This window comes from Corvus hawaiiensis, chromosome 5 (assembly GCF_020740725.1).
Source record: "Corvus hawaiiensis isolate bCorHaw1 chromosome 5, bCorHaw1.pri.cur, whole genome shotgun sequence".
NCBI lineage: Eukaryota > Metazoa > Chordata > Aves > Passeriformes > Corvidae > Corvus > Corvus hawaiiensis.
Genome location: NC_063217.1, coordinates 71473896 through 71492477, shown reverse-complemented (window position 1 = coordinate 71492477; position 18582 = coordinate 71473896). Strand labels below are relative to the sequence as shown.

Sequence of the window (18582 nt, the reverse complement as noted above, 5' to 3'; positions counted from 1 at the left end):
TTTTGAAGAGTCTTCTGCAGCAAACAACTCACTCTGATAACAAGAAGAATTTGACTGTTACTTGGTTTTAAAGCAGTATTTTTCCCAGTGCTCATGAACAGAATTAAGAAAAAAAAGAAAAAGGTAGTTAAGTGGGATGAAGAAATCCAGGATGTCTGATTCAGCAGGAAGAAACACTGTGGGAATCAGCTATTCACCAGGAAATCACATACATGTAAACTCAACAACTCTAGCTGCAGCTCAAGCCACTCTGTTCAGATGTCTTTCCACTTGCCTTGCCAGCCACAGAGATGGGTATGAACACAGCACTTAAAACTAAATTGCTCAAAATTTTCGCTTCAGTCTTGTTTCATGTAACCAGAAGAAATAAATCCTCCCCAGTCTCATACAGGAATACTGAATGCTGATAGATTTCCACAGTTCTCTACCCACACGTTCTGGCATCTCAAGAACCAATTCAACTTAATGAGTTTCATACAGTAATGAGAAAGCTACAAATAAAATGAGACAAAACTGTGTTACAACAGAATGCAGAACTATGATATAAATAAAACAAGCCTGGATACAATCAGCAGTCAATTACAATGACAAATTCTGTGTGGTTTCAACTTAAATAATTTTAATGAAGCCTTGTAGATTAGATACAGAAATACAGTTGCAGACAGCCAAGAGTTCAGTTGCAAGTGTCCAGGATTTCCAGGCACTGCTACTGATATCTAAGTTTCTAAAAATGTAATTAACAAAGACAAGTTTGCTTAAAACTTTTCTTTTAAATGAGGATACAATTTTTCTGAAGTTCTTGTATCTTCCAATTTTTATTTTCAAGCTGTTTTAAACTAGGTGAATGTCTTTGGTTTTTTTTTTTTTCCTACTAGCATATTTTCAACAGAAGTGGGAAAAATAACACATGTAGGCATTACAGTTGTTTCTCCTGACTGTGCTTACTGGCCAGGTGGAAAGTCTGGAGTTTGTACATGTACAAATGCACCACTTTGGATCCACTCTTCTCACAGAGGCCGTATTTAGCTGTCAGTTTCTCCATGGACATTTTCCATGTGCACTTTGAGGTAGTCATTTCTTGTAAACTTCTTGTGGCAAAGCTGGCACTCCGCCATGGGGCGGTTGGGGTTGTGAGTCAGCTTGTGTCGGATCAGCATCTTCTTCAGGCTGAAGGACAGATCGCAAACCTGAGGCAGTGAGGACAAGACAAAGACAAACGAAGTATTGGAATTTTAAGCATGTATAGCACTCCTTATGCTACATCACTGAGGCCACAGCCACACATACCTGCAGTACTTAATAAATGAGCTGGTCTTTGGAAGAGTAACTCCTTCTATCAGAGAGCACCTGAGAGATTTTTACTCTGGCTGGTATCTTTTAATGTTGTACATTAGCAATGGTACCACAGGCACAAGGATGCTGTCCGTCTAAAAAAGACCCAATCTTCAAAACACCAACCCCTTGAGGTGTCCTGGTAATGTTGTGTTGGTTTGTTCAGGTTTTTTTAAAGCTATGTTCTATCTGGGATGCAGCAAAAATTATGACAAAACATCACGAGCATCCATCAGTTCAAATGAACTATTTTCTTCCTGACCTCCAGAATGACACATGCAGCTTCCAAAAGAATGAGTTCCAATTGCTCAGTTATAAGGAGGGAGGAGTGAGAATAAAGAGGTTCTGAAAGAATGCAAGAATGCATGAATACATGCAAGAAAAGTTAATTATAAATATAAAGGAAACCTCATTGTTCCAGCCTTTCTCTGCCTGGCCAAGAAAATGGAAGACATCTGGCAAATGAAGGTGTAATTCCTTTGCTTTATTATCTGGTGTGCTGCTTTCCTTCCTCCACTGTACTCCAAGCAGTCCAGTTCATTCTTCCATTTGAATAAATGGATAGAGGCATGAGGGACTCTGCCATGCTAAAGCCATTGCTTTATAAAAATCCCTGTACTGAAGTTAAAATGAGAAACATGAACGGTTAAGAACAAGCTCAGCAAAGAAAAGTTAGAATTAAAAGTTAAGGCAAGACACCAACTCAACAGAAACTGTGCAGTTTTATTGTCACGTTCACCTAGCACGCAAGGAAATACTGTAACACGAATTTCACAAGGAAATGAAGAAAGTAAGTAAAGGAAGCAGCTGCTGATTTTACAAATGAAATAGGCAAGAGTCATATAATTAAACAAGAATGAACATCCACAGGCTTGCACTCTTAAAATTCCATGTTCGTTCCAGACAGTATCTCTTTCACGCAGAAAAAAACTCAAGGAACCCAGGACAATCCCTCTTTAGAAAAACGAAGCTTTTAATTTGTATTGGCATCAAACTACTGCAAATGCTGAATGATGACTGATTCCTTTCGAAACCACGACAACAAGAGCTGACTATCCAAGGAGATCATCTTGACCTCCAGCATATGTACTTTATGCCAATTAAGGCAAAACCATATAACGACCATAAAATGGCAATGGCCAGAGGCAAGTTTTGTACCCAAAATAATTTCTCCCCACACTGTTTGTGCTGTTGCAATAGAACATTTTTAACTTTATGACATGATGTAATGCTGAGGACCTTCATACAGCAACTGCAGCCCTCCAGCTTTTCCCTCACTGAATAATCACCTCTTTGAGACCCAAGCAACAGCCCCCCTTTTGTTACTGACAGTGAACCCCAATTACAGCACCCATGGGTCAGCTCTTAGCACTGCTTTTGCCAAACACCAGTTTCTGTTTATCCTCCACAGAGCACATAAAGGGAACCCATAACATTTATCTAATCACAGCCACATATCCCAGCGTGCTGGAAGTGTCACACACTTGTAAATACTCCATGTCTCTTGAGAGCCAGGAAGCCAGTCAGGGATATACACACATACAAGATGCGTGTGTGTTCTGTGTATCTTACACACACCTCTTCGCTTTCCCAAAATAAACAGCTTATAACACAGCCTCAAAGTACACTTTTTCGTTTATACTGCTCATTAACTAATAGAATGTGTCCTTCTGTTCCTCCAAGGCTCTAGAATGTGGTGCTACCTTCCTTCTTCAAAAAGAACATGGAACACACAGGATTATTAAAGATATGGCACATCCTGTGCAGTGCTTACGCAGAAAAGTTTTGGGTATTTTTTTTCAAGAGTTTGCTTCGTATATCAATTTTGTAAGCAAGACTGGTATTTTATAGATTTACAACCACTCTTGCTGATGTGCACTTGCACTCTAATCAATCTCTTCAAAATGATCAAAGTTTTGGTCAAGTAGGGAGGACGGAAAAGACTGACATTTGAAAGTAAGTGTAAGGTCAACTAGAGGCAGAGTGGAAGGAAATACTGTACTGGAAAGAAACCAGGACAGGCAGTACTTGACCTTTCTGGCCCTCAAAAATAATCTATTGTCTCTGAGAAACTGAAGTTCAATTGGCCTTCCAGTAAAAAACAGGCCAGTCTGGAGAGGACAGATAGATATCTAATTTACTATGAAAAACTGCATTTCTATTTCCACATTTCAGTTATTTTCACTTTCCTAGATGACATGTACTAGAATTGCCATCTTAAAACAGTAATATTCAATTTCCACTATTATCCGTGGGATGTGAGAGCTTTGAGACATTAAGGTCTGAAAATGCTTTTTCTGACTGATAAGACACAAGAATAGACACAAAAATAAACTGTAGCGCCTTCCTCAAACAGAGTACAAGGATTAGTTTCACATATAACTCAATCCTGCACTGTAATGACTGTTCCATGTGTCTGAGAGAGAAGAGAGTGAGACAGGAAGAGAAGACATGACTTTTATTTCTGATTCTGGAAAAAAAAAAATCTATTTAAAGCAAAAATACAGACTAAAAGAATTGGTATGTGGTATTCCAGAGATAAGAACTTCTGGAAGTTGTTGCCATAAATTATCACTCAAGTCATTATAAGAAAAACAATGTGAACACCTACAGCTATCTTGAGCAGAATAAAAAATTGTAGGTGAAAATATTTGAGTGTAGAAAGGAAATTTCCTATCGGGTAGCCCACAATAAACATCCCCCATAGGGACATTTTTCTGTAATTGTCCACTACTGGTTTTCCTGTAACTTCTGCTAAAACATCTGGAATCATGCAATGTGCAAGAGAGCTCTGGAGGAATGGTCTGCTTCAGGTGACATTTACTGTGTCCCCAGCATGCACAGAACAGGAGCCCAGGTGAAATAAGGAGTAACAATTGAAAACATCAATTTTAACTCTCTCCAAGTGTTCATTAAGCAACAGAGCACAGTGGGCACCTGGCTGACTGAGGAGTGCAGGAATGAACAGTGGAGGTGACTGCTCTTATGTCCAAACCCCAAAAGGTCAGCAGTCTCTGCAGTGTGCAGCCAGCAGAAGGCTCCTTCTGAAGAGTAATTTTGGTGAAGCAAGGCAGAAACTTGAAGTACAAAAAAATATCTCCAGTAACCGAAGGCAACCAAAAATTCTCAAGAGAAGGACTAGGACTAGGCATAGACTATAGCTGTTGCTAGAAATGCTATGGTTTGGGAAAGTACAGCTCTATTTAGTTCATGAGGAAAACTGAAGGAAAAGCTGAAACAGGGAAGTATGTTTTCATACAGCTCCTATTTTTAATTAAAGCAAGGAAAAAGGATAAAATAGAACCACCATACCAAGTCAGTCTGCAAAGCACACTGTGAATCCAAGACCAGTGAATCTTGGATCCACAGTGTGGGAAAAACTGCATTTACCCTGCAAGCTGGCCAAGAGCTGATAAACAGTATAGCGATCTGAAAGCTGAAAAAGTTATTGACAATGATTTGGAGTTAAGAGAAATCCTCAAGGTACTATCCAGAGCCAGGCTGAGATTATCCCAAAAGAATACAGCAAATCTCCTAACTTGTAGACATCAGCAAAATATCTTAGCTGAACTTTTTCGTGAAATTAATATATTTTATTCTCAATGAAATGACATCAGATCATTCATTAAAAACCAGAACAGTTAACAGACCCTTGAAACTTTCCTGCCAAGCTGTTATTCTAATTTTGCATCTAAGTATATGAAGTTCTGAGCGAATTTACAGCTGCTCAGACTGAGCTATCTAGGATATAACTGAGAGCTGGCAGTCCCCTTGTGACTGCCTCATGAAGAGTCAGTATCACAAAACAAAACACCTACACTAATTCTACACCCACTCTGATGCTTTTCTCTAAATCCTTGAGCAGCAATTTCGGCATTTGATAGTTCTGAAAGACATTATTCCCCAACAGTTTCTACACATTCAGCCTTCCCACCTACCTCCCAGAAGCTGAGAGATGGTGTATACAAGGGGGGCAGGCTGCATAAAACGTACCCGACAGTGATCTATGAACTGTCACAGGATACTCTGCATTTCAGTGCTGCGAGCGTGCACAGCATCCCAGATTTCCTCACTGAACAACAAAAAGAGGCTGCGAGCAGATGTTGAAAATATCAGACCAGATTTCACGAGAAACAGGCAATTCTGAATTCATATTCATGTCATTCAACATCAGAAGCATTCAGATTCCATGTAATAAATGAAATCCTTTTTCCTACACAAGCTAATCTCCAACTATTAACCTGTCATACAATTCATACAGGAACCCAACCAGCACGAATTTGTAAATGGTAACATCCAAATTGCATTACTAATGGTGAAAATAACTCTTATGGGATCCAAAACCATAAAATGAAGGGGTGTGCAAGGCTCTTGGCAAGCAAAGAGGGTACATAAAACTCCCTGAATGGCCTTTCATTCCTTGGGCAATTCAAGCCCATGTGAAGTGTAACTATGCCACAACCAATAGGTGCAAGGCCACAATATCCCTGCAATTAAATCCTGCTGCTGCACTGAGGCTGAGAAGACAAGGGGAAAGGAGGAGAGGAACTCACATCACACTGGAAGGGCTTCTCCCCGGTGTGGGTCCTCATGTGCTCGTCCAGGCCTCGCTTCTGACTGAAAGCCTTGTTACACTCCGAGCACTGGTACGGTTTTTCCTGCATAGAATGACAACAGCGAGTGAAAGTGAGTCAACACAGAGCCCAGGTCATTAAAGGAGTGGAATTCCATGCTGGATGGTGCAAGTTTTATATTCTCTCCAAGGGATTAGAGTCAGTGAAAACAACAGAAAACAACTTTCAAATGATTAAGTGAAAGCTGGGAAAGCTGCGGCCTGACAGTTTCCACTTCAGCACCCACTTATGAATTAATTATCTGTCCCAGTCTTTCAAACCCGGCCATTTGGGGAGTCTGCTTTTTGTCACGTGAAAGGTACAGAAACATAAAATTCCAATGTACTTTCCTTTATCCTCCACAAATGCTTAAAGCATACAGACAAGTAAGATTATCCACAAAAACTTCAGGTTTGTTTGGAGGTTTCCAAGCAGGGGAAGAGGTGAGGGGACAAAGAGGAGGTACAAGGAAAGCTAGTGATAGCAGGAGAACTTATTTTGAAAAGTGGTGACAGAAGGTTAATCACATATTCATTGCAGAATCTCAAAAGAAGTGCAGATGGCAACCAAGCCATCTGTATTTTTATTAGAACTTTTTGTTAGCAGCTACTGTAACACGTGATGTTAAAAAGTTGCAATTTCACTGACCTCAAACAAATAATTAGATACGTAAGAAAACCCACTTATGTAAAGACCTTTTCTTTGAAGTTCTTCCTTCATATACAAATTTATATAAGTGTAATTCCTTCTTGATTCCACTAAAGTTACAAAAAAACTGTATAGGAATCAACAATTAATAAATCAATTAAATGTAAGAATTAGCATTATGGCACTGCACATGGCCTCATTAAAATTTTCATGTCCTAGAGGCACCCTTATTTTTGAATCAACTATAGTTCTTTCACTCTCCTACTTTTTTCTGTGGTCTCTAATTCTGTACTGCTTAAGTACTGAAGAAGGGTATTTCAAGAAAAGTAAACACTTTTTACTAAATTAAATTGAGAGCAATGACTATAAATCAGTAGGCAAAAAAAAAAAAAGATCTATGAATTAACAAATAATAGGCAGTAATCAAGTTCTTCTGGGAGATGATGTGGGATCCAAGGGTAAGTGAGATGGAACAACTCAGGCATCAAAGCAACAAAGAGAATAGGCTCTCTGGTTATTGAATTCCTACTCTCAATCTGTGGGAAGCATCAGGTCTCCATATATTGCTGAATCCTGCCAGGGCTCACCAGCATTAACCATACACCTAACACAGTGCACCATCAATTAGTGCCTGGGTATGTCCTAGTTTCTCTCTTTAGGGCAGCTCTTTGCAGGTCCAGACACTTCAGCAGGGGTGAAAACAGGGTTGTTTCATTTCAGAGTCTCCTCCAATCAAGTTTCCTAGAAAAAGCAATGTTATTTCCATGATTCTTCAGTAGACAGGAAAACATAACAAATTACCTAAAAAAGATCTGAACCAATCTGTGAAAAAAAAATTATCATCACCTAGACCAAAAAGTTCATGTCAAAGGGAGCTTTGCTGCCCTGACTAAAGACTTTGTGGAGTAGGGTCTGCATTTTTAAGGCAAATGTATGAATAAGCCATACGAAAAGCAGGTTTCTGCAACAAGCCCTTAATTGGTTTTGCATTGTGGTTAACACAAACCACATTTCTGCGAGTTGTCCAAAAGCAGCCTTTTTGTGTGGAGGTTGTTCCCCAGAAAGTGCAAAGTGAAGTATACGATGTGCACATCTTAAACACCTATGAAAGCATTCACTACTGCAAACTGCACCAGGCGTACTCGCTCCCTTTTGATTATCTTGGTCTTCGGCTATCTGAAGAATTGACTTGATAATGACCAGGTGAATCATTTCAGTGCTAAATGGATTTCAGGATTCCAGTTTGGACAAGGAACCATTTTAAACTCTGGGAAGCTGGAGTAACAAACCTGGGCTGCATTATCTTCCCACAGGTTATGTTTGGCTATTTGTATTATTCTCTGTGGCAAAAAAGGGTGTATCTAACATCCCCTTGGCATTTGTATTGAAATTCACATATGTAGTGCATGAAACACACCCAAAGCTGTCTTTGATCTAATTTTAGATCCCTTCATCTGTATATTCTAGTGACTTCAGCAGACACGGCTCTGATTCACACCAGCCTCCTCTCCCCTGAGTGAAGCTGCCCTCCATTCACATCTGTGTCTGTTTCAGGAAAATCAGTAGTGCTGTACAGAGCAAAACTTGGCCCTCGATTTATCTCCAGAGAAAGAGACTTTTTTTTGCTGTTGGTTTTGAAGAAGACATCATCCTCACAGACCAGTTTCTTCAAAACAAAACATTCTGTGCTTTTCCTTTTCTCTCTCCTCCTTCTCCCCCTCGTGTCAAATTTCCATTGCACAATGCTTGGAGAAAGCAACACTTGTAACATGGAAAATATGATGTTTGCTTGGCATAACCATCACTGCTTTAAATGTGAGCAGAGAAAAAAAAAAGATAAAAAACCATGGCAACAGGTCTGAAAAAGTTAATGCCACCACAAAAGGACAAAAGGGGCCAACACCGAGATGAGAAAAAAGCTGGACAGATGTAAAACATCAAGCAAAGAGAAAAACCTGCTAACTGTCAACAAAACAGGAGCTCACTAGGAAGATCTAGTCTGACTTCAGAGGAGTTAGCAAGTGCTGGTACTATAAATCTGCCCTCTGTTGAAGAAGCATCTGCCAGGCCATGGGCTATGGTGGCAGCCAAGCTGAAGGATTACATGTGTTTTCTTTTATTGATGATCTAAATGACGAAGGGAGCAGGGAGAGCGAGAGGGACAGGATGTGGCTGATACTGCAGTGATTTAATATCATAGTTTTAAGCATGCCAGGTATGAACAGAAATATGCAGATCAGGATTTACAACCTTCCTGCCTCTGAACAAGGAAAGGCCAAGCAGAGCCCAATGGTACTCTGGAAGGTGTAAGCCTGGCACACTAACTCAAATGCTCCCATCTCTGATGGGTTTCACCATTAAAACTGAGAGAAATTCAAGATGTCAACAACTATGTCATATAAAGAAGTGCCTGCAGTGCACACTCCTGTGTCTGAGGACAGCTGAACCACAAATCACACCTTGGATTCTAAGCAAGTTGTGCTTTGCATTAGGAAGACCTCACTCAGAACATGACAAATCTCAAGGCCATTTGATGGCACCTTCAACAGCTCGACAGAAAGTGTGCACAGAGTGTCCTGCAAGCACAGCAGATGGAAATACTTAAATGCAGAATATTTGAACTGCAAGCTGCTGCTGCAGTTGACTGTACGTCCCTTAAGAAATATGAATACATTCTTGTACACTAACTTAGCACTTGTACACGTGGTTGTTTCTGTAAACCTGGTAACATGGGTTACAAAGGTGAAACGTCAATGACTTTGGTAGGAGTGTCTCCAACTTGCTTTCTAAATCTGAATTTAGAATTATTACATGAGCTCCACGGTTACAGCAAGACAAACATAATTTAAACACTATTATTACCAAATAAATCATAGCTCAAGATTAAAATAGGAGTTAAGAACACAACAATCAACTTGATGGATCTGTATTTTCAACCTGCTGAAAACTGAACTTTGAGAGAAGTTCAGAGAAAAAAGGAAAAGTTTGACGTGTCGTATTACTTGTAAACATTTACACTTGTGACATGAACGTGAAAATTGACAGACATGAATAATGGTGATGTAACAGGACACAAAAGAATTTTTTTTAAAAATATTCTTTCTTTTTATTGTTCTAAAATAAAGCTTTCCTTTAGGAGTAGCTTCACATAATGCCTACTCGTGAGATATAGATACAGTAACACTATCTGCTTTCGAACTGCTTTTTATGAGGCAATTTTGGAAATATCAGTATTACTCTTAATAAATATCATTTGCTGCTACACATACTTGCATTATCGCCTGAACAGAGGGTTAACAAAAACACTGTTTTGAAAAAAAAAAAAAATCAGGAAAATGGAAAAATGTGGCCTCAAATGAACAAACATGACCAGCCAGATAACATTAAAATATACCAGTCGTGTTTGCACCTACCAGGAGCTCATTACTCTCAAAGAGAAATCTGGAAATCCTACAGCTTTGCCAACCTGAAAATGCAGGAAATCTGCTTACACTTAAAACCACAGATAGCCCAAGTTAATGGAGTCCGGTTTTGTATCTAAGTGTGAAAAACGTGCAAGAACTAACAAGATGCTCTCTTAGTAACTGGAAAGTTTCTGCAAGTTACAGCAAGTGGCTGACCCAGAGACAGAGGCTTACTTAAATTACTAACATAACATTGACACAGGCAGACAAAAGGTGATGAGAATTTACAACTCTATAGAAGTGGTAGGGATTTGAAACTTATAATATTAAACCTCAATTAAAAATCACTTTACAAGTACATGCTTCCTCTGTTGAAAAGCAAAATCCTTTCAGGCCAAGAAACCTTCCTGTTAAAACAACTGTGAAATAATTTTGGCAGATTTAAACAAAAATGTGACTTTTAATAGAAATGGCTAATGTTTTTGTTAGAACAGATCTCAATTAATTCAGTTTTAGGAGTATTAAAAAAATAATCTTTTTTTGCAATAAAATTTGTAATTAAAACAAAAGCATGCATCTTCCTCTGAAATGCCTGCCAGGGTAAAAAAGAGCATTTCTTAAAAAAGATATAGTATTGCAATTAGCTGGGCTTTACCATATCATTAACTTCCCATTTTCTATGGTACTCCTGCCTATTTGCTACCCATAATCTGAAAAGTTCTTATTTCTTTGTGGTTTTTTTCAGCTGCTGAGGTAATTTCTGCCCCTAAAATTTAATGAAGGAGGGTTTATTTAATCAGCCATGATGAAAATTCAGTGGATGTTCACCTGCTCCTGGAAAAAAAATAGTATTGATATAGAAAAAGTACATTTTCACTCCACGAGGAAGGGATGATCATCAGTCAATATTATGTAAAAAAAGTATGAAAATATAGCTGCAGTGGGATTCAAACCTTCCACATTCTGAATGCAAACACAGATTCCAGAGGCAAGGAAACTACAGCCCTGGCAAAGTCATCATCCTCAGGCAGATGTTTGGGAACTCACTCCTATCTCACCGACAGGGAAATATAGACAAAATCCAATATGGAAAAACCCCTCCAAATTCAATCAACACATCATATTATTTCATTACTCACTGTCATGTGCACAGAAGTCTATATTTAGTACAAAAAAGTAATTTTTTTTTTTTTTTTGACAACAGCATTCTATGGTGCTTCTAGAACACATGACCCTTGCTCAAACTTTAAAGCCCTAATATTTCCTGGGAAACACAGGAGAAGTGAAATTATGTCAATATTGTCCTTGCATTATTTCTCATTTACTATTATTTTAATATTCTTTTGGGTTAAAAAAGAAGGTGCACTATAAAGTTATAAATGAGTGCCTTGGAAACCCTGTTTAACTCAGGACCTCTTTTTGTACTGTCCTAGCAATGAGCTCAAACACTGATGGGAAGGATCCTCTACAAGAGACTGCCTCACTTCTATACTTACCATGATTTATCCCTATTCCCACAAAATTCATAAATAAAAATCGAAATTAACTCAAGGTTGGTTAATTCCCGCACACACTGTGGTTTTAAATGTATTTAAATAATACTGTGTTTTAAAACAGTAGGCATTTATGCATGAAACAAAAATGATACACTGAAATTTCTCTACTTTTTAAATTACCTCAGAAATGTACCATTTGAGCCCAGGCTGGCAGCTCCCACCCACTGGAAATCAGATTTTTAAACAAGCTATAAAAATTAAATATACCTGCTATATGTAAATATGAAAGATTTAAATCAAGTGCTGAAAAGCCTTTTTCAAATAGCTTCGACTCTTTCTGTTTTCCATCACTGAAATCAACTGTAATAAAATCACCATTCTCAGAAGTAATGAAAACATCAATTTAACGTGACAATAACTCTGGGCACCTATCAATGGCCGTATTTTCAAACATTACCAATTCTATTGCTGTAACATAAAATAATTTTTCCACATGTTTAAGTTCAAATGATGGAATGTTAAGTCAGGCACTGAATAAAGCCTTAGGAAGGAGCTGATGTTTCCTGCAGTGTGAGGGTTGGAAGTGTGCATGTATTCCCCCTCAAAGCTGATAGGGTCTGTAAATTCATTTCATCAACAACTTCAATGAGTTCCTCATTTATGTTTTCCTAGGCTGTTATATTTCTCCGTAAGGGGAAAAAAAAAAAAAACCCAAACCCATCAAACCATAAACCAAACACATTTACTTTCATAGAAACAAATCAGTACTCAGGTGACATTTTAAAGTCAGGTGGGTGGTGTTTTCTCCCCCTGCCCTGGCCAGCAGGGGTTTGGCCTTACCTTCTCTGTTTACTCCAGAACTGGAGCTGACACCTGTGGCCACCCAGGCTGTGCTCACTTTAGCAGCTGCCAGACCTTAATCAACTTTCTACAATGATTTTTCCAGCAGCCTTCCCTGATCCCCAGCATCAGGTTTGGCATTTAAGCTCACTGGTAAAATACATGGAGATTTAATCTCTCCTGTCTTGGTGAATGTCACAGTATTACTTTTAAGCTACTTCACAAACTTTCTGGCCAAAAGACCAGATTCTTTTTTTCAAGATATTTATGAGAATAGCCCTTGCATGATTGTGTTTATTTCCACATTGCTAGGCTCAGCTGATACAAAAATACCTTCAGGATTTATACATCTCACTATTCAGTCCTTGAATAATGATTTTGCATGCAAGAATAAATTTCAAACAAAACATATGTGTAGGAAAGGGTAAAAAAAGGAAGAGCCAACAACCCTACACTGTTTTGAAAAGTCAGAAGATGGGATGACCGAAAAGAGAAATTTCAAGAGTGACTTCCGGGCTTTTCTTGTTCTTAGAACTGACAAAAGGACCCAGACCTTTGGCAAACAGTACCTTTTTTATTTCCTAATCTTTCGTTTTGTCTTTGTTTACATAGCCTAGGAGCACAGAACACCTTCTAGTGCATTAGTACTGTGCTCAGGGGTTTCAAACTCTTTCTGCACAGGTTTCTTTCCTCGCTGGAGAAGTCCTTACACTGTGCAGTTAGAACACATCTCCTTCAGAGTCAGGATTCAGATCATGAGCACTCACTTCAAAAAGACTCATCTGAACAGCTCAGCAGCTATTTCCTCTGTTGAAAGGGGTTTTGTTTGGTTCCTGTACCCTGCATTACTGACAAGCATCAACCTACTACTAAGATTAACTAAAACTTCACTTGTGTGCTTGGCAAGAATGTGTTCTTGTAAATAATGGTGTCTTCCCCATTTACCTCTCAATATCACCTGCTCCCTCTTCCCCCCTGTCCAATTCCCTTCACCACTCTGTTCTTGCACTTACATTTGAATCACATCAACTAAAATACATATTTATAACCCTGTACCTGCACTAATATTTACTCACCTGAACAATAAAATACAGCTTATTATCATACAGTACTGCATGGACAATGTTCAGAACAGACCCAGAATAATTCCTCCTTCAGGCTTGAAAATCCATGGAAATTGGTAATACACTTTCTCTTCTACTGTTTTTATTAATAATTCTAGCCCATTTTTTTCCTGCTCCTACTAAGACCTCCTTTGATTTTTTTAGTTATCCAGTTCAACTGTAATATTAAATAAGGTGAACTGTGAGGAAGAGGGAAAGTTGGGACATACAAGATCATAGCAACAGGCTTCAATTTTAAAATTACTGGTAATGTAAATGTTACCAGTGCTGATTCTTGTTGTCTCAAAGTAAAATAACATTTACATGGAGATAAATGAACATGGAATGTCATTCATATATGAATGTGCCTCACTGTCAAGTTTTGGAATAGGAGCAGCATGACCACAAAAAGAACCAAAACCTAATCAAGTCTAAAAACCATGTTTTGGCTGCGTATTTTAATCCTATAGCTGTGGGAATGACCAGCGGTCTGTGAAGCACCTTCACACACAAAAATAAAAAAATCTGAAATGTGACCTTTCAGATATAGATGACCAAGAAATCTCAAGTATATGGAGACACTTACATCGCATTTGGTGTGAACTGAGTTCTTTGTACCTCTAAGGGTGATACTTGACCTACACAGTACAGCACAGCATTTCCTGAGACATTTTAAACCAAATTTTATTATGTTCTTAGTGCAACACAAAGCCTGTCTAATTACAGCATCTACATATATTAAAAAGAAATGCACTCCTTAAAATTTATTTTCTTAACTCCTCCCTTTCCTATTAGCTAAAAAATGCTTTGAAGAAAGACACTTTACACTTGGTGTAAATCACTGTAGACTCTAAAAGCCTACTATTATTATTTTTTACTCTATTTTTCTCCTATGGAGGCTGGGGGTTTGTTGTTTTTACTCAAACTGTATGAAAAACCAGGAAAAAAAAATTAAATTTGGCACTGTTTCAGAGCTTGTTTACCCCTCACAGCTATGCAGAACTTAGATGGGTCATGAAATTTCTCCTAGAGGGGACAGTAACAACAGAAAAGAATTTATAGCACTTCTTAAAGTGATTTAACAGCTGGAGAAAAAGGAGAAACAACTAACAACATGGGACTAGCCTGTTCCCAATGAACTACCAAGAAGCATTGCACAAACTACTGATTACTTGGATAGTTTGGGGTACAAAAGCTAAAACTTCATCTAGGACCTCATAGTTAATATGCTGAAGACCCACATAGAACAGCAGAAATTTAAACAAACAGTTTTTCTTTTTATTTTTGCTTATTCAGAAAGCAATTCTGTGTGCCCATTTGCATATGGAGACTACTAAGTTAAATGCCACCCTTCCTATTTCCCAATAGATGCAGAACTTTCTTGGTTTGGCCTCAAGGCTGCACTGATCTCTGTGAGCTGTAACAGCTCCCAGTTAAATAAAAGTTATATAAAGTAATTTTGCATCTTAAGAATTGTCATCAGTTAGTAAAGCAGAGCCTCTAGAAAAGCTCAGAGTGACTGGATTTTACAGGCACAGTATGAATCAGAACACTGGATATTGAAGCTTCAGTAACAGTGAAGCCTTCACAGAACCGTTTACTCAGTAAACAACATTAATTTATATCTATAAATAACCACAGGTTAAATGAAGAGGTTAGTACAGCTATTATTCCAACATAAAAGAAATCAAATACAGGAAAAACAGACACTAAGGGAGTCCTAATTAGAATTTATAAGTTAATGACTTGAATCTTTGCCTCTTATTTTGGTAAGTATAAAATACCTTGGTTGGCAGAGCCTAATCTCTACACAAACAGCAATTAATTACTTTTCACCACCCATGAGTCACAGACAATCCTCAAGTAACCATAAAATTGTGGGGGACTTACCCTGGTGTGGGTGCGAATGTGCATCTTCAAGCCATCATTCTTGCTGAACGCTTTGTCACAGTAAGGACACTGGTAAGGACGCTCACCTGAGAACAAGAGAAGCATCAGAACCCAGAAATGTGCCCTCAGAGGATGAATGCTTTGCAGCACAGCTCTTTGTCAAACTGAACTACTTTACTCTGGCCTCATCTTCACACTCTGTTCAAAGAACAGATCAAACTTTAGAAAAATTACAAACAATCCTGCCTGAGCAGGATGCAGTGCTGGATCAAAATATTCCTCTTTGCTGACTGGTTTTGCACTACAATATATGAATATACACAGACAGCCTTGGGCGGGGGAAAAAATAAAACCAAAAAGAAAACACCTAATGCCCTTGCTCAAACCACATTCTACAGTGATTTACACATGGTCACTTTTATGGTTAGGCACTAACTGCTCCCAAATTGTTTTTCTATTTCACATCTGGTCATTATTAGAGGCCTCTGGGTGTCAGAATCCCATTATAATATAAATATAAAATCCACTCTTTTATAGTGCTGTATCTGTATTAGAAGGTTAATCAAAAGTTTCTGCAATATTTGTGTCACAATTTATGACTGAAATAGAAACAGAACAATCTTAGCAGCATCCCATATCTGAAAGGTATTTGTTTAATGCTCCATTACCCTGGTGTCATTTGGCATCGATTTTCCCAAACTCACATTAGTGTAATGTGGATAGTGAGCTGTTCAGAGACAAACAGTAAAGAGTTTCTGGGCACCACCATTTGGAAGAAATGCATTTTAATTTTTAACTCTTCAGGCGATGTACTGGAATCTGAGTCTACTGCCTCCTGTTCCTGTATACAACACTTTAAAAGATCAGGTTGTTTCCATTACAAAACACGGGTCAAAAAATTAAGATGGTAATTTTCTGTTAACAAATTGGATTTTGTTCTACACAACCGTAATGTTGAAGGTGTCTTCTCAAGTAAAGGTTGGTCACAAGTTAAGCAAAGCCTACTTTATAAAGTCAATGCACAGCTTTCTGCTCACAAAGGTGTGTATATACATATATCTCTCTGCATGCATAGATTTAACATAGACGAAATTTCAAGCACTTATTAACACTCATACTCAATCTTCTAAAATAGGCAAGTAAGATTAAATACATTTTACAGTTTAAAAAGCCCAAACCAGACTATTTCACCAATATCCCAAAGATACTGACTAGGAGTCACTGCTGGACATGAAATCTCCATATCCACATGTTGTGTAGAGATTCAAGGGCACCTGAGGTGAGATGATTATTTAAGGAAGAAGATGTACACCCTCCCCGATTTTGTAGACAGATTATTTTGTTGTCTTCTGTCTTTTACTCCTGTATAAATAACTCAGTGAATGACAGCTGCACAAGATAGTGCAGCAAGGCACTGTCTGTGAACACTATCTGTGTTTCACTATCTGTGAAACACAAATATTTTTCTCTCTTGTGTTCTGTCATCTCTCAGAAAGCAAAACTGTGTGAATCGGGGTTTGGGGTTCTTTTTTAAGACGATGACAACAATCTCTGTGTTAGAGCTGTGTTTTCACTGAGCAGTTTGATATATGATCCTCCCTCTCCTGACCCTCGATGCTTTTAATTCATGCCTCTGAAATTCAAACACTCCAACAGTTGTCAGTACTCAAATATTTAATTAATTCAGCTGACATTTTTATGTTTGGGGGCTTTTGAATGTAGAATTTAAAGCTTTCAGCAGTTTGTAAGCAGATGAGCGATGACAGGTAGGAGTTGTACCCTACTCCCTCTCTCCCCCACCCCCAAGTCTCTTTAAAGAGAATGACTTTTGCCTTCAAAGGATGGGCTTGAGTTTGTCTGAAACAGATTAACAGTTGCCCTCTGAAATCAACCACGGACACCATGGTGCTTGATGAGTAAGGCCTTAGGAGCTTTCAGCAGATGCCAGCAGAGGGCAACAATATGACTCCACATCAACGTGTCACACCTGAACACGTCAGGCTTCGAGCTGCTCTTACAAACTGTCCATCGTCAAAAATCTTCACTGTTCCGAAAATCAAGTTTACTATGTAACACAGAGTGCCAGCTCTGACTTGACATTCAATCTAGGAGCCATCTTGTTTTTCTGAATTATATACATTTCTCATGCGCTTGTGTCAACAGCTGCCAGTAAAACTATTTAAAAGATGTTCCCAAGTAATTTTACTGTTGCTTTTATTGTTATTTTTCCTTCACCTAATCTTCACAGGCTGTATGCTTAAAATTTATACAAGTGTCCTAGTGCTTACACAAGCAAGTGTCCACCCTGTGCATGCACATCTTTCAAATGTGTATCTTCTTATCTTCTACCTCAAAAGGTTTTAGGATTTTACAAAATTAACAACGGGGCACTTAAAACACATCTGTGCTAGCAACAACCACGTTTCTTAGTATAAATTTCTTATGAATGGCTCTCTGGAAAGGGCCTCTGTTGTCTGTCTCAGAAGTGAATAAACTGCCCTCTGACAATGCATCTTTTGTGCTATTTACTGTCTCAGGAGCCCAGATAACTAACTTAGATTAAATATCTGATCTTGTGGACATCAGATCTGGCAAGATTATTACAACCCTACATATTACCTTCTCTACCTCTGGTAAAAATTAACTTCCTTCCTTGCTTCTGAGCCAGGCTAGGCAAACATTATTCATGCTACCAGGCAGTTTCTCATCAGAATGATTCCAGATTCCTCACGGAGACTATTGGGAAGCAGGTTCCCCAAGAGAAGTCTTACACACTCTGTCCCACTCTAAGTCCTGTATGATAAAAAGGAACAGTTTAACTTTCTCTTATCCTGTGAGAAGCAAATGGAGTAAGATGCCAACAGGGGAAAAGGGAGATTTGAAACAATGAATGCTAAAAATATTCCTCCCACACATGAAGGCTTGCTGAAGTGCAACATTTCATACAGAACTATGGCAAATGTCCACAAAGGAGAGAGGTTTGTGCTTCCCCAAAGTTTAGAATTGTCAGAGACAAACTAGAGCAAGGCCATGTGATAAAAACTCCTGGGAAAGTGACACTATCCATCAGGGCTTTAACATCCATCCACAAAGACCACTAAAACCCAATTATAAACACTGAAGTAATAAACCTCAGGTCAACTTCTACACAAGAAATTGTAGAGATTTCCAGATGATAAACTTCTCTGATCAGAAAATTAATAGATCCCTAACACAAGATTAAAAGTAAAAATTACTAAGACCAGCAAATGAAATA

At 38.4% G+C, this 18582-nt stretch overlaps 1 protein-coding gene across 2 annotated transcripts in view; it reads right to left on the bottom strand.

Moving 5' to 3' along the window:
- Positions 1-800: 800 nt before the first annotated feature.
- PRDM5 (PR/SET domain 5) overlaps positions 801-18582 on the bottom strand; it is a 60022-nt gene continuing 42240 nt past the window's right edge. For both annotated transcript variants that reach the window (XM_048305260.1, XM_048305262.1), the window contains exons 14-16: positions 15327-15412; positions 5886-5990; positions 801-1187 (exon numbers count right to left, since the gene is read on the bottom strand). In XM_048305260.1, coding sequence (XP_048161217.1) covers positions 1023-1187; positions 5886-5990; positions 15327-15412 — 356 coding nt within the window. In that variant the 3' untranslated portion in view covers positions 801-1022. The remainder of the gene's footprint in view (positions 1188-5885; positions 5991-15326; positions 15413-18582) is intronic.